Genomic DNA, 26895 nt, shown 5'->3' with positions numbered 1-26895 from the left:
ATAAACCACAGCGTTTCTCACTATAACACCTAGAGGAGAAATCTGGTGACACCGTCTATGGGAGTTTCTTAAGGGGCACTGTGCCATCATGGGAATGACGGTATATGTGTCTACGAGGCTTGTGTTGGCTGATGCTGTAATAGGCTTCGTCTAAAACATAGATACGGCTACACTGATAACTCGTTCTGAAATTAAAATCTTCATGAAAGGTTCTCATTCACCTATACTACATCTTCCAATGAAGTTTACTTATCTACAATGCATAACCAAGCGAAGAATAGCAAGAACAGACGGCAAAATGTTCCAAAGCAAGCACGAATCTCGTCTGTCCTCCAACTTTAGCGGTCCACTGATACTTCTTACATTTTATATAACTGTACATACAATAAGAAGTTTCCAAAATTAAACAAAACACATTTTTGTGTAATAATAAAGCTGAAACAGCCTTTTACGTGTTGTTTTAGTGGTAAATGAATCATTGAAACGGTGTTTGCCAGGCGCGTCTTCAAGGTGTCCGGGCTCTCCAAGAACGATGCCAATCCGAAGTCACAATAGACAGTTTTAGTTTAGCGTTCGCAACTATAGCGTACGCTATACGCTTTAATATAGCGCACGCTAAGCAGCGCACGTTTTCTACAGTTTTAGTTGACCGGCGATATCTTCGAATCTCAGAGGCCATATGCCGTCGTTGCGGCTATTTTGCGCCTTTAGCGACAGGTGGCGCTGACATCTTGAATGTTTCTTTCGTTAGGCTTCGACTCGTTCGAAACGAAAAGCGATCTCGAAAACACCACGAGGTTATCCATAATACTCTGTCGTCGAAGCAGCCTGAGACTAAGCGAAAGCCGTTTACACAGTCATTTGCTACGAACGAAGTGCATTTCACAAAAGCAACACCAAATTCAATTCGAAGCGGGCAGCCGGGACCGCCGCCATGTTTCCCGCAAGCTCCGCAAACCCCGCAAAAACGCTAACGCTAACTCGTTTGCGTTGCGTACGCCCGCTATATCCGCTATTTTTTAGCGTCCGCAATGGAATAGCGTACGCTATACTAAAACTGTCTAATATATGTACCGGCATTCCCATGCATACCATAGCAAAGCAGTGCTGGATTTCCCTCTAGGTAATATAGTGAGGAACTCTATGGCATAAACAGAAAGCAGAATGAATGCATAAAAGTTTTGTTAACGAGATGTATGTTGTAAAGAAGATTAAATCGCAAGAATCAAGACTGTGGAATAAAATTGAACAAAGCTTGTGAATACGTGCTTGTATCTGCTAAGAAAAAAGTGTAAAAAAATTATGAGATACCGTATTTACTCGCATAATGATTGCACTTTTCTGTCAAAAAAATTGACGCAAATTCAGGGGTGCGATCATTACGCGGGTTAAATTTCCCACGAAAAGAAAATAATTTTTTTTTTTTCATTCCGTGCTTGCTGCGGGTCACCAAAACAAACATGGCGGCCGGCGGAGCAAGTCTAACGCGCCGAACGTTTTTTTTTTTTCTTCTTGTGAATACATTGCGCGCATTGAAACAGTTTCTTCTGTATCAGTAATGAATAATATCATTAATATCACCAAGTTTGCGGCAATAACGTAGCCATGTCCACTTTGAGGGGACAGAAACAGATAGGCACGCTTAGCTGCCAGTGACATAGAAACACATAGCGGGCATGCTGCGGAAACTGCGGCATTTGTCTTCGCTACTATCCTAATACAGCATGTTTCCACTAAGGGTGGGAATATTTTAGCTGTGTGTCGGCGTATGAATAGGCTACACTTCTAATGTATCAGTGTAAACGTGGCTACTATCGTTGCCGCTCGTGATTTGTTGCGTGCCCACAAGTGCAGATGAGAAGAATCGAAAGGCGCCTTTCTTGTTGACCACAACCATTATAAAGTCTACACATAATAAAGGCAAGTTTGGTTGTAGCTTTTTCTTGTCATGGAAGTGTAGAAAGTGATGAATGAAATGGGGCATCTGCTTAAGAATGTTTGGTGCATGCAGACCGCCTGGTTTGTCTTGAAAAGTCGTTCGCGTAGCATTCAACAGATGGTAAGCGCAATCATTATTAGCTAGACTTGACATACTACATATCGGTGCGGCAAGTTCGGGGTGTGATCATAAAATGGGAAATAAAAAAAATCTATCACGAGATCTGTGATCTTCCAAAGTGTGCGCGCTGCTCCCGGAGGCGGCCATTTTTTCTTTCTACTTTGACGATCGCGTAACTTTGGAACGCATTAAAAAATTGCCGCCTGGCAGGAAAAAAAGAGAACTGATCAGAAAAAAAAAATTCTCTTCCTTCATGTCTGATGTGTCCGTGAGCAGCGCAGAAGCTCTCGAAAGCGGCGTTTCGAACTATCAACAGCAGGCTAATGATGCCCAATGGGCCTGGTAGGGAAAGAGTAAACTCATGGCCTGCCTTCATCATGATTGCCCCATGCAATGTACATGCCCAAGTGTGCTTACAAAGTCGATGGCAGGATGCCAAATGCCCTTCAGATTCTTAATTTTGGCTGGCTACCACTTCCTTACTTTTTGGATACTAATACATTTTTTCTCATAACTCTTCTTGCACATACCCACAATTCAATGCCTACCTGTTTGCAGTGTTAAGAATGGCCCGCTGAGGTGCAAGTTTTGCCAGTCAGTTGCGACAGCGGCATCAACTTTTCCTGGAACGCCACCGCAACCCTCTAGCAAACGGCGTCACTAAGTCTACTGTGTCCGCAGGACAATGCGCACGTCTGCCACTCTGCGTCGCGGGATTGACGAGATGAGTTCGACGAACCAGGCTTTGTGACTAAACACGCCACCGCCGACCCGATCTGCTGCGAGCGGGGGAGTTGCCGAGGGAACGTCTATGGAGGCCCCTTCCCACGCGCCTTTCAAGACGCAAGACAATGGACAACCGGCGGCTGCGCTGCAGGGGTCAGCTCGGGCAATGAAATGCACCTTTCCTGACATAAGCCCCGAGTTCTGCGAAGACCGTCTGACGTCGGTGGGGACCGTGAATCTGTGCGGAAGTGTGTGTGTAAGCCCTCGCGCAAAAAGACGGCTCGTCTACGGCGCCTGGTCGGCCGTTTCCCTCACCTTGGGATCGAGGGAGGACCGAGTGTTTATAAACCGCTGTTGTGCGGCTGCTCAGTGTACTTTCTCTCGCAGTCATGCTAGAATGATGAACTGCAACGTCCTTATGTAGATACCGTATATAAACCCATATTCCTCGTTCTTGATGAGAAGCAGTCTTTCCCTTCAACAACATCCTCAGCGTGGATAAGTTGGACGACGGCATGGGCACGCTACCATCTAATTCATGCCGGACTCCAATCTTGACAACTGATTACGAGCGATGGGATGGACCTCCCTATCCTCACAGCAGATGGACATTTGTGGTGACAATAACACACAGGGCTCGAATCCGGATCTGATTAGCATAGCCCACATGTGGGCTCTTCAAGCAAAGAGCTTGTTTACAACTGTAACCAAACATGTGCACGTGCCAGTAATAACATCCATTACGTGCAAACACCACACAACTACACTAGGCAGCTGAGAGTTACAGATTATGTCTGTTACCAAGATCCAGGAAATCACCGTTTCACTTTCTGATGAATGCAAATCATTGTTGATGCACATCAATGATTTTAGAGACTGTGGTTGTTTCCTTGACTCAACTAACAGAGACTGTGGCTTTCATACTTCCATCTCAATGCGGATTCATTACAGCATCTCATGGGCACAGCAAAGAAGAATTTATTGAGCCCATGAAACATAGTAGTGAGCCAAAGATACCAAGCACCTGTGGCCGTTTATCCACTTCTGTCCCACATACCAGGATTCTGCAGTTAAGCACTTTGTGCCATAGATGTCCACACATTTCGAAAATTTGATCCAAAATTTACACTATGTGATTTAGGAGCTGCTAGGAGCCCCCCAATCCCCCTGCATAAATTCCTGCATCTTCAGTTCACTTGCACATTGAGCCATGTGTTCTGAGCAATCGCTGAGAAATCGCCATTCACCCCTGTTTTGATCTAGAGCGTACAGCATGGTTTACATTTAAAGGGAACACCTAACTCATAATAATGTGGACATAACTTATGATGCAGAGTAATTCAACTTTATCAGAAAAGAACATTTTGATGTGAAGTGCCAGGAAGCCATCTATACATACAAACACACAATGCTGACCTTCATATTAACTTTTAGCTGTAATCAACAGCAGAGTACTAACATGCTGTTCACTGTTGGCCATTTAACCCCCAAATTAATTCTGGAAAAAAACGTGCCGGATTTTTTTATGTAGCCATAATTTTCTCTGTGTCATTCTGATTCTGAAAATATTTTGTCTGATTGGTTTCTGGTTAGAATTAACATAAAAATTATGAATGTTACTCTTGAGAGCAGCTTTCCCTCAGTGACAACCGTAATTTGTCTTTGGCAGCGGGAGCAGCACAACATCCAGCTGAACAAGTGTGACTCATCATTGGTGATATTGGTAGTGGTAGAACCTCCCATGATGAGTACAGCTCGAGGTTGGGGTTAAAGGGTTAGAGTGGGCCATACTGTACGTCTCACACCAGTGAAATGTGGGGCCTGCGGCCTACTCCCACATAACACTATATTTTCTGGTGTACAAAAAGCGCCAAAGGAGCAGACTTCCCTTGCTTCGACATCTCTCTCCTGCAGTATCTGAGGTGTGCAGGCACATTAAATTAAATCATGGGGTTTTACGTGCCAAAACCACTTTCTGATTATGAGGCACGCCGTAGTGGAGGACTCCGGAAATTTCAACCACCTGGGTTCTTTAACGTGCACCTAAATCTAAGTACACAGGTGTTTTCGCATTTTGCCCCCATCGAAATGCGGCCGCCGTGGCCGGAATTCGATCCCACGACCTCGTGCTCAGCAGCCCAACACCATAGCCACTGAGCAACCACGGCGCGTATTTGCACGCACATCCATTTCTCTTGACAGGGTTGCTTTCAACACCTTAGGCTACAGCACTGTGGGGACCACCTGACCCGACACGCAACTGACTGAGGCAGGCCCATTTGTGGAGAACCTGACTGTCAGTGCAATGTGGCTGAGCAGATTTTCGGGAGCTTTCACCCATAGGCCACAATTAACCACCAACCCAATGCTTGTAGGCGTCGTGTTGTATCTGCCCTCATTCAAATCAGTTTATAACCCCCCTCCCCCCCTCTGATACAAAAGCTCAAACCTTTGGTGTGTTGTACGAACAAGCTACATGTCTCTCATTAAGAATCACAGCTAGCCAATACCGAGCATGTTAGCCCATAATTCCAATAGACTATGTAAAGCTCTGAACATGCTGATAAAGTAATTTCAATAAGGCAAATTCAATATAGCAACAGAAGACTACTCTACGCTTATCAGCACGAGCAGATTTTACTTGGTTACAGTGAGAGGAGGAGGAGGAGGAGGAGAAACATTTATTTTAAAAGAAAGGACAAGCACAGTGAGAGTAAAGTGCACAAAAGTGTTACCTTGAGAGCAGAGGATTCCACCTGGCTTGAGAATCCTCTTGAGTCCCTCATAGTATGGCTTCTGGAACAGAGCTTCTGCTGGGCCTGGGCATGCAAAACATTGCAGACGTGAAGAATGGACAGGGGCCACCTATCTATAATCATGTCAATGCAATCATGAGACATCGTCGAATGACGTTTTATCGAAAAGGCATTTCAGCAGGTGGTGTAGAATTCAAGCAATAACAGAGAATGAAAAAGCACTAAGTGAAATTTTTTAATGGTGTCACAGCTGTCTTATGAGATCATCATCATCATCATCAGCCTAGTTACGCCCACTGCAGGGCAAAGGCCTCTCCCATACTTCTCCAACTACCCCGGTCATGTACTAATTGTGGCCATGTTGTCCCTGCAAACGTCTTAATGTCATCCGCCCACCTAACTTTCTGCCGCCCCCTTGCTACGCTTCCCTTCCCTTGGAATCCAGTCCTTAACCCTTAATGAGTTAGTTAGTTAATTCGGGTTTAATGGCGCAAAGGCGACTAAGGCCATGCTGCGCCAGTCACAGGACAGTATAAGATCTAATGTTAAGGTAGTTATAGCTGTATTACCTTAAAGTCGATGTAGATAATCGGTTTCACCTAAAAACTGGAACAGGTTAGTGAATGGCACTAGTGGGTCATCGCCCAATATTAAGGCAGGGTGCAGAGGTATATGTAAGTGATACAGATTTTTGAAATGTTTCTGTCTCTGTGTTTCAGTGTGTGGGCATGATATAATGATGTGGGTTACTGTGAGCGTTTCGTGACATTTCTCGCATGTTGGTGGACTTTCGTTTCGAAGTAAAAAGTTGTGTGTTAGATGCGTGTGTCCAATTCGAAGTCGACATAACATTACCTCATAGAACCGTTCTTGGTGTGTGCATGATTTCCACTCACGAAGCAGGGGTTTAGTTATATGTAACTTGTTATTTACGCATGAGTTCCAGTCTTGCTGCCATTTTGATGCAAGGGCCTTACGAACCGCTCTAATGCTGTCTTTGTATGGAAGTGTTATGTGTGTGATGCTTTTGTGCGCTGCCATGGATGCGCTTCTATCTGCAGCTTCATTCCCTGCTATCCCAACATGGCTTGGGACCCAGCAGAATCGTATGGTTCCTTCGTATTTCTTGTTAAATACTACGTTTAAGATATCGCCAAGCAGGGGTTCAGACGCGGAGTTAAAGTTAAGGGCTCTTAGGGCACTTAACGAGTCGGTATAAATGATAGCATTCTTCTGCTTGTCGGAAGTAATTTTCTTAACTGCCATCCATATAGCATAAACTTCGGCGGTAAAGACTGAAGAAAAATTATTTATGCGAATGCTATTTTCCCAATTTTTTGTTACGATCCCGACACCTACGTATTCTTGTGTTTTAGAGCCGTCAGTGTAAAATTCTGTGTAATTTTTGTATTTTTCTTGAATAGCTCGGAACTCTTGTATTATATGCTCTTGTGGAATGTCTTTTTTCTTTATATGTGTTAACGTCCAGTCACACAGCTGTGTAAAATTGCACCACGGGGGCAATCTTGCTGGGCTTTCGGCAACCTGCAGGGCTTCGGGAGGAACATCATAGGTCTGACAATATTGTTCGTGTCTTAAGATGAGTGGCCGAATCATGTTTGGTTTATTTGTGTAGTGTATTCGTGATTGGCACTGTGTTACGATGTTGTAGCATATATGTTGTGGTGATGACCGAATTCTTAGTACATAGCAAAGTGTAAGTTGTGCTCTGCGGTGCTGTAATGAAGGCTCATTAGCGTCAACGTATAAACTTTGTACAGGCGATGTCCTGTAGGCACCGCTCGCCAGTCGTAGGCCAAGATTGTGAACCGGATCAAGTCGCTTAATGTAGGACTGCCTAGCTGCTCCATAAACTACACTACCGTAGTCGAGGATGCTACGTACAAGGGACCGGTATATACGTAATAGACATGTTCGGTCAGATCCCCAGTGCTTACGTGATAAGACCTTAAGGATACTTAGCGCTTTATTTGCTTTAATTTTAGTTGCGTTAATGTGGGACAGGAAGTTCAGTTTAGTGTCAAACGTTACGCCTAGAAATTTATAGTTTTCTTTGACGGGCAGCGTTGTACCATGTAAAGTGAGACCTGGAGTGCAGTGTAACCCTCGCTTCTGCGAAAAGAGAACTGTGACAGTTTTGTGTGTTGAGAACCGGAAACCATTTTTATCAGCCCATTGTGTAAGATTATTTATTGTTATTTGTAGTTGTCGTTCGCAGGTGGGTAGGTTTGAGGCGCGGCAAGCTATTTGCAAATCGTCGACATATATTGAGTGCATAACTGATGGTGGGATGACTTTATTTACAGAGTTCATTTTGACTATGAAGAGCGTCGTGCTAAGAATGCAACCTTGAGGAACGCCATTTTCTTGTGTGAATGTGCGCGAGAGTATTGTGCCGAGACGTACTTGAAATGTTCGGTTTGACATGAAATCGCACAGACAACTTAGCATTCTTCCGCGAATTCCCATGTCAGCCAGGTCTCTCAAAATTCCGTATCGCCATGTGGTATCATATGCCTTTTCAAAATCAAAGAAAACCGCGAGGCAGTATTGCTTGTGAAGAAACGCGTCACGTATTTCATGCTCTAGTCGCACGAGATGGTCAGTGGTGGAACAGCCCTTTTGGTATCCGCACTGGTGTTTATCTATTAGGTTTCTTGTTTCTAGGATGAATGTTAGTCTTACGTTTATAATGCTCTCATAAGATTTGGCTAGACAACTTGTTAGTGCAATGGGCCTATAGCTGCTAGGGGATGTAGCTGGTTTACCAGGTTTTAGAAAAGGCACTACTACCGCTTTTTTCCAATCTGTGGGCATTACCCCAGACTCCCATATTTTATTGAAAAATTTAAGAAGTGCCCCTACCGACGCTTGGGATAGGTGTGCCAGCATTGTGTAGTGCACACGGTCAAGACCTGTTGCCGTTTTTTTGCCAGCAGAGAGAACTCTGTTCAATTCATGTATTGTGAGGAGTTTATTGTACATTTCAGCTGAAGCCCCAGTGATAGGCAGCCTCTCTTTCTCAGCCGATTCTTTATATTTTAAAAATGTACTTGAATAGTTTGCTGAGCTGGATATGTTATGAAAGTGTTCACCTAATAAGTTGGCCTGGTCCTGTAGTGTTGTTTGTGTGCCTGGACATGTAAGTAGTGGTATAGTGTATGATGAGTACTCTCCTCTAAATTTCCTCACCTGGTCCCACATTCGTTTTGATGTGACTGTACTATTGATTGAAGATATGTATTTTGCCATGATAATTTTTCTGCATTTCTTCGAATATATCGTGCTTTGGCTTTGGCCTGTTTGAAATTTAGAAGATTGTTATAAGTGGGGTACCTTCGTAGGATTCCCCAGGCCTTATTTTGTTCTTTTTTGGCTTTAGTACATTCGTTTGTCCACCAAGGATTTAGCTTTTTGCGCACAATGCCGGAAGACTGCGGTATCGCCTTTTCTGCCGCTGTGATTATGAGTTCAGTGATTTTTTTATTAAGTTCATCAATACTGAGCTCTGGCGAAAAGATATTTTCCAGTTTCGCGTTCTGCATAAAAACCTGCCAGTCAGCGAGCTGTAATTTCCATCGGCGTGGTCTAGTTGCCAGGGTTTGTGGTGATGATAGGTGTTTGATGAGTGCGGGTAAGTGGTCGCTACCATATGACGTGTCGAGAGCTTCCCATTTAAAATCAGTAAAAAGAGAGGGTGAACAAAAAGCTAAATCTAAACAACTAAAAGTGCGAGAAGTCGGTGAGAAATAAGTTGGCGCACCTGAGTTTAAAAGACAGATATCGTTTGAAAGAATAAAATCTTCAACGAGTTGCCCTCTTTGGTCAGTTTTCACACTGCCCCAAAGAGTACAATGAGCGTTAAAATCTCCTACCAAGACAAATGGCTCTGGTAACTGATCTCTTAGATTTTCTAAGTCTTTGATAGTAAAATGTGTGTGGGGTGGAATGTATAGTGAGCAGATGGTGATTGTTTTGTAGGATAGAATGGTGACAGCTACGGCCTCTAGAGATGTATTTAATGGGACATTTCGGGTAGGAGTGCCGCCCTGCACGACTATTGCTACTCCTCCTGACAAACGGCTGGAACATTCGCGGTCCCTTCGGACAACGGTGAAGGCTGTAAGGAATTGACTGTGTTTAGGGCCTAAGTTTGTTTCCTGTAGGCAAAATGCGATTGGCGAAAAGGTTTTTGTTATGTCTTTAATGTCACCTAGATTGCGAATCAGTCCTCTACAATTCCAATGTACGATAAAAGCCATAGTGGCAGAATGAGAATGGTAATTTACATATATGTACTAAGTAATTGCAGGTGACATTTGTTAGTGGGAATGTACTATTGGAAGAACGGTAACCGTTCAGGTTACCGGTCCCTTTGTTCGCGTAGTTATTGTGAGTTTGTCTTTCTTAGTGCGCTCCAGGGAGCGCTGATGTTTTGGCGTCGATGACGCCGGAGTTTTGGTGTCGACATCCATAACCTTCTCCGAGGCGCTGGATGATCGAGAACCGGGCGCTGAGACGCGCGTCTCAGGCCTGGGAGTTCGATTTAGCCTGGGACCCTGTGGAACCGGGGTCTGCAGGCCCGCCTGTGATGATGATGATGGAGCAGCACTGGCTGCTGCCACCAAGGGGACGGATGGAGTTACTACTGGGCCACTGACTGCGGTCCCTGTAGACTCCTGTGACCACTGCGGTGCTGTCCCCTGCCGCACCGCACTGGCGCAGGTTGTTAGAGGTAGGTGTGCTAGTTTCTTTCTTGCTTCATAAAAGGAAATCTTCTCTTTCACTGTGATTGCAATTATTTCTTTCTCTTTCTTCCAGCAAGGACAAGATCGTGAATATGCTGGATGCTCTCCTTTACAGTTTGTACAGCGTGGAGCAGCGTTGCAGTTCTCCGATTGATGGTCATTGGCACTACACTTTGCACATGTTGATTTACCTCTGCATGACTGCGATGCATGTCCGAACCTCTGGCACTTGAAACACCGCCTCGGGTTTGGGATATATGGTCTTACGTTGATCTTCAGATAGCCTGCTTCAAGTGTAGTAGGTACAATACTGGTACCAAAGGTAAGTATAACGTGTTTGGTCGGGATTTGCTCGTTATTTCTTCGGAGAGTTATTCTTTGAACCTTGATTACATTCTGTTCTTGGAAACCTTCCAGGAGTTCTTCATCACTCAGGTTTAAGAAATCTTCTTCTGATATTACGCCCCTGCTTGTGTTAAGCGAACGGTGTGCTGAGATTGTGACTTTGATGTCTCCCACACAGGTGAGATCAGCGAGCTTTTCAACTTGATCTTTGGTTTTGAGTTCAAGGAGGAGGTCCCCACTTGACATCTTTGAAGCTTTGTATTGTTTTCCGATTTTTTCTATTAGGCATTTTGCTATTAGGAATGGGGATAGTTTTCTCATTGGCAGAGATCCTTCACTGTGGATCACATGGTAGCGTGGGAACGTTTCTGCGTTGGTTTTCAAAGTGAAATCGAAGATTGCTTCGGTGCGCCCTCTTTTGTAAGGACGATCTGCAAGGGAGGGGAATGCATTTGCCATATATTCTTAGAATATTCAGCGGCGATGGTAGCCACCCACCACCGAGCCCAACAAGGGGACGTTACGAGGTTATGAACATACCTGTAGACGTCAGCTATACAACGCCGCTATAACCTAATATATTTACCCAAGGCTGGGTAGATACACACAGTTAACCCTTGCCGCCAGGAAATACGGAAGTAATTAGAAGTGAAGAGAAGACAGGAAAGATGGAAAAGTGGGAGAGAAAGACGAAGATTGGAGAGGAGGACAGGAAAAGGCGACTGCCGATTTCCCCCGGGTGGGTCAGTCCGGGGGTGCCGTCTATGTGAAGCAGAGGCCAAAGGGGTGTGTTGCCTCCGCCGGGGGGCCTTAAAGGTCCAAACACCCAGCATCGGCTCAACCCCCAGGATCCCCCTTTCCCCGGACACGGCTAAGCCGCGCACGGCTACACGCGGGAGGGTCCAACCCTCGTGTGCTCGGGTACGTGGTGGCGCAACACACCAAACGCCTGCTGACGCAGACGCCCCTGCGGGGTTAGCCCTTAATGACCATCAGTTATTTTCCCTCCTAATTACATGTCCGGCCCATGCCCATTTCTTTTTCTTGATTTCAACTAAGATGTCATTTACCCGCGTTTGTTGCCTCACCCAATCTGCTCTTTTCTTATCCCTTAACGTTACACCCATCATTCTTCTTTCCATAGCTCGTTGCGTCGTCCTCAATTTCAGCAGAACCCTTTTCGTAAGCCTCCAGGTTTTTGCCCCATATGAGAGTACTGGTAACACACAGCTTACACTTTCCTTTTGAGGGATAGTGGCAACCTGCTGTTCATGATTTGAGAATGCCTGCCAAACGCACCCCAACCCATTCTTATTCTTCTGGTTATTTCAGTCTCATGATCCGGATCCGTGGTCACTACCTGCCCTAAGTATATGTATTCCCTTACCACTTCCAGTGCCTCACTGCTGCCTATCGTAAACTGCTGTTCTCTTCCGAGACTGTTAAACATTACTTTAGTTTTCTGCAGATTATTTTCAGACCCACCCTTCCGCTTTGCCTCTCCAGGTCAGTGAGCATGCATTGCAATTGGTCTCCTGAGTTACTAAGCAAGGCAATATCATCAGCGAATCGCAAGTTGCTAAGGTATTCTCCATTAACTTTTATCCCCAATTCTTCCCACTCCAGGTCTCTGAATACCTCCTGTAAACATGCTGTGAATAGCATTGGAGAGATCGTATCTCCCTGTCTGACGCCTTTCTTTATTGGGATTTTGTTGCTTTCTTTGTGGAGGACTACGGTGGCTGTGGAGCCGCTATAGATATCTTCCAGTATTTTTACATATGGCTCATCTACACCCTGATTCCGTAATGCCTCCATGACTGCTGAGGTTTCGACTGAATCAAACGCTTTCTCGTAGTCAATGAAAGCTATATATAAGGGTTGGTTATATTCTGCACATTTCTCTATCACTTGATTGATAGTGTGAATATGGTCTATTGTTGAGTAGCCTTTACGGAATCCTGCCTGGTCCTTTGGTTGACAGAAGTCTAAGGTGTTCCTGATTCTATTTGCGATTACCTTAGTAAATACTTTGTAGGCAACGGACAGTAAGCTGATCGGTCTATAATTTTTCAAGTCTTTGGCATCCCCTTTCTTATGGATTAGGATTATGTTAGCGTTCTTCCAAGATTCCGGTACGCTCGAGGTTATGAGGCATTGTGTATACAGGGTGGCCAGTTTCTCTAGAACAATCTGACCACCATCCTTCAACAAATCTGCTGTTACCTGATCCTCCCTAGCTGCCTTCCCCCTTTGCATAGCTCCTAAGGCTTTCTTTACTTCTTCTGGCGTTACCTGTGGGATTTCGAATTCCTCTAGGCTATTCTCTCTTTCACTATCGTCGTGGGTGCCGCTGGTACTGTATAAATCTCTATAGAACTCCTCAGCCACTTGAACTATCTCATCCATATTAGTAACGATATTGCCGGCTTTGTGTCTTAACGCATACATCTGATTCTTGCCTATTCCTAGTTTCTTCACTGTTTTTAGGCTTCCTCCGTTCCTTAGAGCCTGTTCAATTCTATCCATATTATAGTTCCTGATGTCCGCTGTCTTACGCTTGTTGATTAACTTAGAAAGTTCTGCCAGTTCTATTCTAGCTGTAGGGTTAGAGGCTTTCATACATTGGCGTTTCTTGATCAGATCTTTTGTCTCCTGCGATAGCTTACTGGTTTCCTGTCTAACGGTGTTACCACCGACTTCTATTGCGCACTCCTTAATGATGCCCATGAGATTGTCGTTCATTGCTTCAACACTAAAGTCCTCTTCCTGAGTTAAAGCCGAATACCTGTTCTATAGCTTGATCCGGAATTCCTCTAGTTTCCCTCTTACCGCTAACTCATTGATTGGCTTCTTATGTACCAGTTTCTTCCGTTCCCTCCTCAAGTCTAGGCTAATTCGAGTTATTACCATCCTATGGTCACTGCAGCGTACCTTGCCGAGCACGTCTACATCTTGTATGATGCCAGGGTTCGCGCAGAGTATGAAGTCGATTTCATTTCTAGTCTCACCATTCGGGCTCCTCCACGTCCACTTTCGACTAACCCGCTTGCGGAAAAAGGTATTCATTATCTGCATATTATTCTGTTCTGCAAACTCTACTAATAACTCTCCTCTGCTATTCCTAGAGCCTATGCCATATTCCCCTACTGACTTGTCTCCAGCCTGCTTCTTGCCTACCCTGGCATTGAAGTGGCCCATCAGTATAGTGCATTTTGTTTTGACTTTACCCATCGCCGATTCCACGTCTTCATAAAAGCTTTCAACTTCCTGGTCATCATGACTGCATGTAGGGGCATAGACTTGTACCACCTTCAATTTGTACCTCTTATTAAGTTTCACAACAAGACCTGCCACCCTTTCGTTAATGCTATAGAATTCCTGTATGTTACCAGCTATTTTCTTATTAATCAGGAATCCGACTCCTAGTTCTCGTCTCTCCGCTAAGCCCCGGTAGCACAGTACGTGCCCACTTTTTAGCACTGTATATGCTTCTTTTGTCCTCCTAACCTTATATCTTATGAGATGGGGGTGCCCAATCGTTGTACTGGCAGAGACGTGTATTATGCTAAGAGCTTCTTGCTAGGCTTGATCTTTATCTTCAGGCTACATTGATTGATTGATTGATTGATTGATTGATTGATTGATTGAAACAGCCTGAATACAAAATCTATGAAAGACCCCGTAACAAACAGCTGCAGGGTGACCTGGGATCCTTTAATACACACCCAAAGCTCAGTACAAGAGTGTTTTTTTGGGGTCTGCCTCTATAAGAACATGCCTGCTATGGTAAATGCACATTTATATGCTGCGAAAGTAGTCCATGGCTACATGTGGTCCATGCATAATACAGACAACCTGTTTTATGATGAGACGGCATTAGAGACAAATAATTCATTTGTTAGTCTGTATCAGGTTGATCAGTTCCACTGCTCACTTGTTTCGACAACAATGACCGCGACCTTTGCGTTTCTCGAAGTCTGCAATAGCGCCGCTGACATGGAGCATTCTGGCACAAATTATCATCATCATCATCATCCGCAGCAGCCTGACTACACCCACTGTAGGGCAAAGGCCTCTCCATTCTTGTCCAACTAACCTGGTCATGTGCTAATTGTGGCCATGTCATCCCTGCAAATTTCTTCATCTCATCCACCCACCAAACTTTCTGCCGCCCCCTGCTACGCGTCCCTTCTCTTGGAATCCAGTCCGTAATCCTTAATGACCATCGGTTATTTTCCCTGGCACACATGTCCCCTGTTTAATTCAAACGTTATGTGAACAAATTATTCTCAGTGCCTATGGAGTAGGCAAACTAGAACAAAATTAGGGACTGCATAAGAGCCTACTACTTTCAGATAGTGCATATATAGGGCGACCTCTGTGAGAAATTTTACATTCCAAATATGAGTTGATGCATCATGAAAAATTCATAAAAATAAACAATTTCGATACCAAAACTAAAATAAATGCCACCGCCATTACTGCTCATCAGAAATGATGCAGAATGAATGGAACGTTGAGAACCAGTGTAGCGAACGAGTATGATTTGCAAGAGGGGACAGCATTTGCAGCACACTGAAAATTCATATTAAGCATGTAACGAAGCACAAGAAAAAAACACAACAGGTGCTCGCTTTTGTCCCTGTTCATTTACTCCCTGTTAAACATTTAAACTGAATTTACCAACCCACCTACCTCGCCATCTTGCCTCAATACACTGAAGGTCTTCGAAGCCATGTTCTGGAAAGTGTGTCACATCTGATGTGGGGATTTGGGAATTCGCCGCGCCGTTGCATGGGCGCATTAACCTGTTCTGCCATCCCTATGCCTAACCCCCCTGTCACTCCAAGCCGATTGTCAGCAGTGGCACTCCACTCGCAATGGTTCGCGGTGAGGGCAGGGCTAAGACGACATGGCGGCCGCTGGCGGCTACTCTCGTGGCGGTAGCATGTCTCTCCTCCCTTGGGACTGCGCCGAGTGCGTACATGCCTCCTCTACTGCCCCGACACCTTTGTGACTAGGACTTGAGCTTGTACACGATGCCTCTGCCCGTGTGGGAAGCACACACTTTTGTGCTGATTCTTTCCAGACACTAAGCAGAACGGGCGCCTAGTTTTCACACAAGGTCGTACCACGCTGAGCCACACTTATCGGAGACTCAAGCCTAAAGAGACTGCCCGAGCTCTTGTGAGTTGGCCCACTGGTTATCGCGAGCGCAAGTAGCATAGCCTAAAGCCCTTTAAGCTTTGTAAAGTAGCACCACGCTTTGAAGAATGCCGCTTCCTCCTTGCGTGCTCTGGCCGAGGCCGACGCCACGTCGCTATTGGCCTAATGGCATCACATGGGCCCTCGCACTGGCTTCGTTTGTTTACAGTCGTACTTCAACGCCATTTTCGCTTGAGAGGCGTCTACGGAGTGACGATGAGCGCATGTTGGCGCCGCTGCTATTCTGTGTTGTTTCTTGTGCTACGCTCCAACGCTGTAGGCGGTGCCACGGTCGACGAGGGAGTGTGAAAGAGAGGAGAAACGAGGAGGAGTGAAGGCGGAGGAGGAGAGGGTCGCTACTTTACGAAGTTTAAGGGGCTTTAGTATAGCCGCCGAAACTTTTCCTAGTGGCGTGCCCCAGCTTGAGCATGTGCTCTCGCAGCGACGTGCTACAGGCACCCCTGACTGTATTTTTCGCCCGTGGTGCAGGACCCCTTTGCTTCCCCGCCGCCCCGGAACTGGGCGTTTGTGCAATGTCGGGTGCCTCCGGGGACAAACGGTTTCCATCAACTCAGGGCAATATTGTGTTCTTGCGTGCATTTCTCAGTAGTCCCTTGCAGCATTAGCTTGCGAGCAGCAGTGCTAGAGGTTACGACTGACGCGGCCCCGTAGCTCGCTAAGCTTGAACCTGCGGTGGTCAGTACTCCTGTGGGGCCCAAAGACCCCACACTGCTTACCACAAGATGCCTGCATAATCTGCTAAGACACTACATATCGGCTCTTAATAAGGAAAATAGACAACTGACAGCCCTGGAGCTTAGCCAAGACTGCTTCAATAATTTAATATTAATTTATAACCACAGTGAAATTTTACCGTGGTTGATCTTTAATGAGGCTTCGCTTTAGTTGGGTTGCATTAGATCATGCTTTATTCGCTATCTCTGTTATTTCCAGAATGCTATGATGAGCAGTTTCCAAAGTAAGTTTATTCAAAGGTACCCCTCTTTTGTCTGCATCTTCTTGCATTCTTTGTGCGTCATGCTAGAACACTTAATAATGTCATAGTAACATGACAACCTTTCCTACCCTGTTGACTAACATGCAGGATATCAGCATCAAAATAAAATAAAAAGTGTCAAGAACAGAAATAATTGAACTCAGTGCTAGAACAAGGCAATTCATCTCACCAACAGGATCAGAGGAGTCTGTGATGACAACATCAAATTTGCGTGTGGTTTCTTTGATAAATTGGAAGCCATCTCCTATCTTGAGCTCCAATTTCGGACTCTTGAAGCCCTCAGCCATGAAAGGAAGGTACTTTTTGGAGACCTCCACAACTTTCTGTGCAAATGTAAAAAAATATACCAAAGTTATGATTTCTATGTAAGGAGAAAAAAGAAGAGTGAGCACACATACAAATTAAAAGAGCCATCAAAGCAGAACTACGATGCCACTGTTAACAGCAGCTGCTTCCCCATGCTTGCATTTTGTAGCATTTTGTTCTCATGGTTTATTATTACTACTCATCACTGTGATTACCTTGTTGCTATGGTAACGTGTGAGGCCTAAAGCCAGATGGGGAACCAGCTTCTGTCATTTACAATGATGTTGCAGTTATGCTTCAGGTTTTTTTTTTTTTTCAGACTGGCCTTAAACAGTTTACATATGTATTATTGTAAATACGTCCTCTTAGTTCCCTGCAGTATAGCCACATTATTAAAAAAAATGGATGCATACATTCGCATCTGTCAAAATTATTTTTAGGTCCCACTACATTAGAGCCACTCGGTGGTTTTCTTTTGAGACCGCTTTAAATATGACGATACTGAATAAAATCTTTAAAACAGAATCGAGTTTTGTCATATTAGTGACATTAGGTTGTAGCTTCACTAGGTGAGTGAGACACGGGCAAGGATTCCTGAACAACGATAACAAAAACAAGCTCTAATTAGGCTTGATAGCCGTCAGCTTCTCGGTCAATGCCTACTGAAGAATGCCCCCATTTACATCTTCCAAAAAATGTGCGATGCCATCTGCCAGCAGCTCGATGCGATGAAAACATAGCCTTAGCAATCAATGGCACCATAGTGAAAAGGGAACACTGGAAGTCTGAAGAAACGTGCTTGCACTGTGGGGCTTTTTATTGCTACAGAAGAGTAAAATTATGGGCCAGTTGGTGATGCACATTTGAGTACGGCGAAGCGCGATAGATGGGACAAAGTAAGGTGAAACAGTAGGGACAAGCACATGCTAATTATTTCTAATATTAGTTGTTCATGAATGTTCATGTGCAGAAGAAATTATCAGATGACCCAGATGCAGGTACCCAAAGCAACTGCAGGGGTTGTGTAAGGTCGATAGCTCTGTTCTGTGGCACGAGTCGAGTTGATAGACACATGACATGTCGACAGGTGAAAGAACCCATAACAACTACCTCGGTAATAGGGTACACAGCTGATGCAAGAGCTACGATAATCCTAATTTTTTTAGGTAGGTCATTTAAATATTGTGTGCACCAGTATGCGGCAGTAAACTGAGCTTTGCGTAGATGGTAACCTTGATGGCAGCACCCAAATTGGACAGTTATTAGGTGTTTTCCTCTTAGTACACGTATGAAAGGCAGACGTATTAGGCAAGCATCCCGAGAAAACAATATAAAAGCTAGGCACTGTTTCAACAAAAAGCTCAAAAGGTCATGGCAATCCTGTCATTGTACATAAATGTCAACCATGACTTTTGCTCATTTTAGGTTGCAAAGACCCATGAATAGAAATTTGTCACTAGCTAGACACACAGCACTCCTCGTACCACTATTTCTTAAGCTGATTGTTTGGCTATAAGGCTAGGGTGTGAGGCAGAAGGTAGAGCAAGAACTTAAATACTTAACTGAAGAGAAGGAAAACTCCAGCTGAAACTTATTTTAAAACCCAACGTTTCGGAGCCCGACCAGCTCCTTTTTCATGGGCAACATGACGTGAGGAATCGCAGTGTTTACATGCTTCTTTTTGGTGCTTTGACAGGCGCACAGACATTTTTTCGTAGACCTTGAAACTAAACGACGGGAAGTGTTCCTGACGATTGATTGATGTCACCCAGTGTCTTGTGGATGCGCCAGGATTCCAAAAAGGAGCCACCACCGGACGTTTTCTCTCCAAGACGACAGCGCCATCACGGCTAACTTGGTTATTAAAAAGCATGCAGTGTTCTGCCACAGCAATGCGTTCTCTGTTAAGGCGGCAAAAGTGATCGTTGTGTGGACGAATTCTTTCCGGGAAATTTTTTAGCCTCGCCAATATACGACACAAAGCATTCGGTGCAGGTAATCTTGTACACAATGCCCTGAGCCTTTTCAACAGGAACATGGTCTTTTGGATGAGGGAGGAGGCTACTGACAGTAGAGACGCCTGTGAGCACCATCAACCCCTGCCCCTCACAGCACACGACCTAATGTCTTGCTGACCCCTCGGACGTGTGGTATCGAGACACGACACCGTTGCCAGGGTGGTTCAGCAGCCGCCGTCTTCCTTTCATTCACGTTCTGTTGCCAGAGGGCACGGTAATTAATTCCTTTGTATAACCATTCGTCCCAAGGTCACAGATCGCTGCGTTTTTTTTTTCTTCCTTCCGAAAGTGTGAGGATGAGCAAATTCTTTCAGCGCTCTTGACGAGGCTTCGGACTACAGAAAACTTGTGCCAGGTGGCGCGATTAGAATTAAAGTGAAGATATCGTCCTGTATGTGTTGGTTTTCTGAATACGGAAAATGGCAGGCTCGGTCACTTTCTTTTCACGGGGACATCTAAGACAGGGAGAGAACCAGAATTTTCGCATTCCACTGTAAACTGCGTTGCCAGCTCTACAGAGTTCAAGTGTGCAAGCAAATTGTCGCCCTCGGATGATTTCACCAAGCAAATACTAATGCGTAAGCATTGTTTGGCTCTGCTATGACTTTGCCTTTGCTTAGTTTTGCCTACTTGCTTTTCCAAGCTTATGTGCATCTACCCATGGCCTTTCCGGTGGCAAAAAATGCTTAGGCTTTAGTAGGTAGTAGTCAGATTTTCTCGATGCATCCGGCCCCTTCAATGCAATTGTACCAATTGATCCGGAACATGAGACACGAGCGCGCCTCGACGGAACAGAGCAGACGAAAGGGAACGCCAGCTGGCGCAGCAGCGCGTGAGGCATTGTGCGAGGGTCGAGTGCATCACTGCGATGCCATGTCACCCGCACTGTTGCTCTCGCAAGCCAGTATTACGCGCACGTTCCTTGTCCATACAAGCTCTCACCTGCATTCTGACTGCATCTCAGTGAGGCCCAATGAAAACGCACCAAGTGTCTCAATGTGCTCACTTGCCAGCAAGGTGTCCATCACTCAAAGGCCATTCAGCAGCATTCAATTGGAGATTGGGCCACCCCAAGATCTCAAGTTGTCCCACACCTAAACTTCAAGTAGGGTCACTTTGAAACTGAAGTTCACCCACCTCCAAATGTAAGTTGGCCCAGTCCCAAATTTCAGTTGGGTCACCCTCCAACCCCAAACCTTAAGTTGACTCATCCCTAAATTTAAGTTGGGCCACTTGCAAATTTCAAATTGCCCCACCCCTAGATTTCAATTTGGCCCATTCCCAAATTTTAATCGACCCACTCCGAAATTTCAACTTGGCCCACGCCCAAACTTAAGTTGGCCCGCCCCCAAATTTAGCTTGGCCCACCCCCAAACTTAAGTTGACCCACCCCAAAATTTCAGTTGGCCTATGTTCAAATTTCAAGTTGGCCCACCCCATGCTTTCCCATGCATTTTCTAAGCAGCCCTATGTATCCCTATGGGTATTGTCTTTTAATTCTTTTGCTTTAAATTGTTCCTTAATGCTTAAAAGCTTCCATTCATCTACATTTACACTATCATAGTGATTGCCTTGAGTGCGTTAACATTGCAAATTACTCATTTTTGTGCTGATACAAGGCATTACACTTTTCGCATGACAGGGCTGGGAAGCTCGCCAAAGAATGCTTACGCATGGAAACAATTGTCCACGTTGTGCACAAGCATTTTTGCCTTGGGGGTGAAAGTGCAAAGTGCCCGCTTTCTGGTGCCCTCCATGGCGAGTGCAGCGGCTGTGAGCGAGACTGCGGCACCCATAGCAGTTCCACTATAGTCTGTAGAACTGGTTGTCGAAAGAGAAGTGCTTGAAAGGCAGAATTCCAATAACCAACAGATGTGTTTGATAGTGTGGAGTCAAGGTCGAGCGCACGTGTCACAGAAAGCGCGAGCGGCACAGGCACACCAGGGAACAGCAAAACCACCTCAAAGGACACCACGCAGTCATCATCAGGACTCGCATTGGACATCATTTCCACGAAGTGTCCCGAGTGGCGAATGTAGGTTTCCATTTTTTTTGGTGAGAGGAGAGAGTGTCTTATGAAGATTATGAGTATCTTATGAAGTTGACTGGGCTTGTAGGGGAAGAATGTGTAAAATCTACAATGGGTCGTAGAGGAATTCCTGTTTTGTGAATCTTCGGGAGGCCGTAGAAGCTTAGGGTGGAGCCGTTCCTGCATATCAACCTCAAGTAACGGGTTTTGAATTTCTGGATGCTGCTTGAAAATTTCAGGGATAATTTTGTTCATCTGGGTTTGGGTTCGTGATGATGAATCTTTCCTGATCTTGTTGTATGCTTCTCCGTTGATAAGATCCTCAGCTTTCTTCTTGCAGTCAACTCGATCGACACAATTCAGTTGTCCCCAAACAGGCAGATATCTATCGAATGTTTACCTTTGACTTCAATACTTGCGTCAGAATTCCCTACCAGAAGCCCACAACAAGAGAGACAAGAAGAAAGAAAGGGGAACACAACAGAATGAAAATATTTTTCTAAAAGATAGACTGTGTGAAACACTCAAAACCAGTAAATTCAAGAACATATGAAAGCAGTCCTTGTTAAATTTCCTAGTCTACCTCTTTTCCTGTCCAAGTTTTACACTTACATCACCACCAACCACATCTTTTTCTTTTTTAAATCTCTTATGCTTGTGTGCAGATTTGTTTTTTCCACAGAAAGATCTCTATTCTCATTTTCTCTCCATCGGATGACTGATATCTCAAGCCTACACTACCGACCGCTATAGGTATGAATCATGAGCTCATTGCACACCTGTCTCGAACACATCTTGTAAAAATATTCACAGCTCTGCACAACAACAGCGAGCAGTTCTTGCTTTAAAAAAAATAATAATAAATGTGCCTATGATTTTACCAAGCCATGTTGCTGTACCCTCATAGCATTAGGAGAATCTAAAGATTGTCGCAATGCCTACGGAGGTCCACACATTTTTTTACAAAAGCACAGCATGAGCAGTTGGCCAGTCATGCAAACCTCACCTCATCAATCTCGCACTGCGTGACCGAGACTACGCTGGGGTGCTTGACCACTTCCCGTGCCACGCCACCATCACCTCCACCAATGATCAGCACCTGCACAACACAGTGGCATCAGTGTGCAGTCCACAATTGTCAACCTTTTTCACCCCCTGAAACGCTACCTATGATTATGTACCCTCCAACTCAGAAAAAAAGACAACTGTGATTAGATTTGGTATTAAACATTACGCACGGTCAACTGTGTTGCCGAAAGTGCGCATGCTACTTTGTCATAGAACTCTATACTCGGAGAAGACCAGCAAGTTTTGTAGGTACGAAAGTGTTCGGGGTTGTCAGACAGCGCTGAACACAGAATTGCGAGAAAGATGACCAATCCAAGCAGGCCACGGTCACTCTTGAGTATTACTAAAACACTGGGTGCGACATATGTTTGTTTTTTTTCCTCTTTCAGGCATGCAGAGGAACAACACTCCAAGTGGAGTTCCTTCTCTAGGGCATGTTGTTACACTTTGTGGCACCTCACTTTGCATGCAGCTGTTTACACTTGAAAGAGAAAAGAATCCAACCTGGCAAGCTAGCATGGCTACTCATCCAATGACCACAGCAGTGAACACGCTCCTCTGCTATTTTTGCCTCTCACCAAGTATAGCTAAAAACCTTTCCCCTCATGAGAAACAAGTTCTATAGGCATTTTACAGTAAATTGTGAAACGAAAGCACGTGAGTGCAAAGTATAAGATATACAGTTTCATTTACAAGATTACAATCTAAAAATTACCAGCGCAGGGGCTTCCAGATTAATTTAGACCATCTGGGGTTCTGTGACGTGCATCCAGAGCATGGTACATGAGCATTTTTACATTCTGCCCATGTCGAAATGCCAAGAATCGAGCCCACGGTCTTGAGTGTTCATCAATAGGGTCCCATAGCCACAGAGCCACCGCAGCAAGTATATCTGAATCTCGACAAGAGAATCACAGCGGGATTTCGTGAATGACCACACTGTGCAAGGCACTGCTGTGGTGAATGCATTTTGAGCTTTATTTTTAAATTCATGAGCATGAATAAAAAAAAAACGATCTTCTGCATCGTACAACTGCCTCATTCACTACTGGCGTGCCATTGCCGCCGCACATTGGAACTTCGCAACAGTGGTGACGAGGGTGGGATGGCAAGCTCGTGCATCTCGGCAATGCCTATGATTAAACAGATTCCGATCACAGTCAAACAGCTATCCAAGTATGAAAACAAGATATAGAAATGCAACAGATTCATTTTGCACAGGAAACACTAATACCTGTCAACACAAGAGCACCAGGCTCTCATATGTATTGACGCTCAAGACAGATGAGTGAAGGCAAAAAGGCTAGAGTTGCAGAGAAGCTCACATCTTTGGGGTCTGGGTGGCAGTTGAGGGGCAGGAATGTGATCATCTCCTGGTAGGAGAATTCGTCCCGTTCTGTGCACTGAATGGCATTGTCCAGGGCCAGCACAGTCCCAAATGACTTGCTGAAATTAGAGACATGCACACCCACTATAGCGCTCTGCCTTTGGATGTTCCTTCAACTATAGAAATATTAATTTTAAGAGAAAGAAAGGTACGCATTATAATACTCCATCTCACTACATGCACACGCTTTGAAAATGGTACATTTGTCAACAAGTAAACATATGCTTGAGAAACATAGATATGTTGCCTGTATTTATATGCACATACAAATTTACACCTGGCTCCACCACATCAATTTAAGGTTCTTTAAGCTATTTATAATATTTAGCAATCCAAAGCAATTAACACCTAAATGAATAAAAGAGTTGTGGTGGAGCACCGGATTAATTCTAATCAACTGGGGCCTTTAATGTGTACGTAAATCTATGCACTGTACATGAATATTTCTCCACTCTGGCTCTGTCATCATGTGGCCATGATGGCTAAGGAACTTCATGCTCTGCAGCAGAATGCCACCGCTACTGAAGTAAGCCTGGGTGCACTGGTACCTACCAGGGTTAATGGTATCATTACAGTTAATAAATGTCTGTGCCTCAGCCTGGTTTTTCTGTGGATTAGCTGTGTAAGTGATGTTCTAAACTGAACAGCCACAGGCAGTTCGGGCATCAAAGTAGACTACAAAAGGCTTTTGTTAGCTTGTCTCAATGACAACTTATTGCACGTGTTAAATCTAACGCTTCCTGGCAAACAGCTCCTGTAAACTTTCTAAAGCTAGCACTTGAACTGTAGTCTATTTACGCGCACACCGACAAAGCCTGGGCAGCTTTCATGCCATATATAGTACATTGCTTTAAACTGCAACAAAGTTAAGATATCTGCAACAAAAGTTATCCTTACCTCTTAAAGACAAGGATGTCTTGGAAGTTGGAACGCTCTTGGTGAAGGATCTTTTCAACATCCACGGACAACACTGGATTGTTGTTGGTGTTTACAATCTCGGTGAACCATCCTTCCTTCAAAACATTCATACCTGTGCCCAAAACAGAGATCAAAGTTTACTTTACTTCAACCTTGCTGATGCACACTAATGCATACGTAGTATGTAAAAGTTCCTGGTAACATACTGCAGTAATTTTTTTTATCTCTTTCCTGAGGTTATAGCCCAATTTAACGGCAAGATGACAAATCCTCGCGAACCACAAATGTCGCCGCACCGACCATGCGTTCCCAACCGTCGTTAAGGTCAACAGATTCGCCCTTTGCTCGATCATAACGGACACGTCTCGCGCACAAGACCCCTTTCCGCACCGTTCATGCAGCTGTTACAAAAGATGTGTTGCGTAAAGCGATTGTGCACCAGCTTGCTTTGGGACGGTCAACACAATTTCCAATAGACAATGTCGCTCATCGTTATCGGACAACGCACACACGACCCGTAACGACGCCCGTACGAGTGAACATACAGGAAAATTTACGGTCCCGGGACGAAAGCACCGGCATGCACCTAGCTGCAATTAGGATAGTGTTTGTTTTTCCTCCCGTGGCCGCTTCGCGTCCACTCACTGCTTTGGTGTCGAGGGCGCCCGGCAGGCTGGCCGCAGCAACAGGGATGAGAGAGGAAGGCTCGGCAACACGATAACCGGCTGATTGCGAATAAACCGTTTAAATCGATGTCAACCGGTGAACGCAAGCACGCCGGTGCTACGGTGAAACCAGACGGACCGCGACGGACAGCAACCGGAAGCACGTGCATGCTCGTTTTTCTTGCGTTTCCGCTTCGCGACGCTAACGCCGCGCCGTGGCTTCACCATCCGTTTCCGCGCGCGCGTCTGCGCCACGTGCGACTACGTCCGCGAGTGCGATAGAGTTTCATACAATCAATTATTGTATGAAACCCTACGGCGAGTGCCTCTGGTGCCTCTGCAATATGACCACGTATCTGAACACGTCGTTTACTTGTAAAATCTTTTGACTTCGCTCATTACGTCGTAGGCGCGATCGGGCGACGGGAAAAGCACGTGCGTGAAGCTATGGGCGCAACGACGAACGATTTCTAGCTGCAGGTGCTCAAAGCGGCCGATTTGTGTTCACGTTCACGGGATCAAAAAGGAATCTAAACCCACGCATTTACATCGAGCAGTGCTTGTCTGAATCGGTGATCGCTCCGCCGATGCCGGTAATCGCACATTTTCTGAACATTTTAGACGTTGCTTAAACAATTGTATGATACAAACGGATGCTAGCGCGCACTAGAACGTACGTAGACGAAAATAAAGAGCAGAAAAAATTGACTGCGTGTAACTTACGGGCCATGGTTGGGCTAGATGATGAGCCAGCGACCCTGCCGTACTGCCTCCGTTGGCATAGTGTTCAGTCCAGCGAGCGAGACAAGTGAGAGTCGCGATTGCACGCGTAGCAGATTAGATACCGGATGCTCCACAGCTGCAAGGCCATATCGACTCCTCTGCGGTCTGATATAGTAACGAGTGTGCGAGGGCTTATCGAGAGGTGGCCCCCGCGCCTCCTCCATTTACAATGAAGAGCAGCGTATCAGTTAACTTCGAAAAAGAGGGCAGGCTTAAACATGCCATATGCTGCTAAGAATAATAGCTCCCAAACTACAAATCCCCATATCGTTGATTCATCGCATGGTACTGAGAAAAAATTATGTAATTGACTCTGCAGTGCAAGGTCTTTCCTCAATAACTATATATTTGGTATACTCGATGCAGTACGCGGTGTTAACAAGTAAAATATATATCAATGGGCATTTTTGTTTGGTGGAGGTTTTGCACTGCTATCATTTTCCATGAAGATTCCCTATCTAGGTCTTTACAAATGTCCAGTTGTTAAATGAATAACCAAAACATTAATAGTGAAGTGGCATATGTTATATTCTTCCAACTGTAGTTCATAGTGAGCTCATTACTAAGGCAATGCTAAGGTTACCGTAAAAAATGCTGGCAAATGTGCTGCCTAGCATTATACCTAGACTTCCATTATGGAAAGTGGCAAAGAAGCTATAGCATAGAAATGCCATCTTGAAAAATGCACAGGTATTGTTCAACATGATGTTACGGTGAAGAGAAAGAAGGTGACATGAACTAGAGGAAGACGAAGACTAGCTGTTGCCTGAACGCCAGTTGTAAATAGAGAGAGAAAGAAGTTTAATGACACGAAATGCCGAGAGGTCGGCCTGAGGTATA

The 26895-nt window shown here is 45.0% G+C and overlaps 1 protein-coding gene across 3 annotated transcripts in view; it reads right to left on the bottom strand.

Moving 5' to 3' along the window:
* Positions 1-26137, bottom strand: part of SpdS (Spermidine Synthase) — a 31788-nt gene extending 5651 nt beyond the window's left edge. Inside the window, exons 1-6 of one of the 3 annotated variants that reach the window (XM_070533791.1) lie at positions 25996-26137; positions 24587-24719; positions 23628-23748; positions 22241-22333; positions 17051-17204; positions 5521-5604 (exon numbers count right to left, since the gene is read on the bottom strand). In XM_070533791.1, the coding sequence (XP_070389892.1) occupies positions 5521-5604; positions 17051-17204; positions 22241-22333; positions 23628-23748; positions 24587-24719; positions 25996-26002 (592 nt within the window). In that variant the 5' untranslated portion in view covers positions 26003-26137. Of the gene's footprint in view, positions 1-5520; positions 5605-17050; positions 17205-22240; positions 22334-23627; positions 23749-24586; positions 24720-25152; positions 25205-25252; positions 25460-25995 lie in introns of those variants that run through there. The other 2 variants (XM_070533788.1, XM_070533789.1) reach the window with 2 other exon arrangements.
* Positions 26138-26895: the final 758 nt, after the last annotated feature.

The sequence above is a fragment of the Dermacentor albipictus genome, chromosome 2 (genome assembly GCF_038994185.2).
Source record: "Dermacentor albipictus isolate Rhodes 1998 colony chromosome 2, USDA_Dalb.pri_finalv2, whole genome shotgun sequence".
NCBI lineage: Eukaryota > Metazoa > Arthropoda > Arachnida > Ixodida > Ixodidae > Dermacentor > Dermacentor albipictus.
The sequence above is the reverse complement of the archived record's forward strand: the minus strand, read 5'-3'. Positions and strand labels throughout refer to the sequence as shown.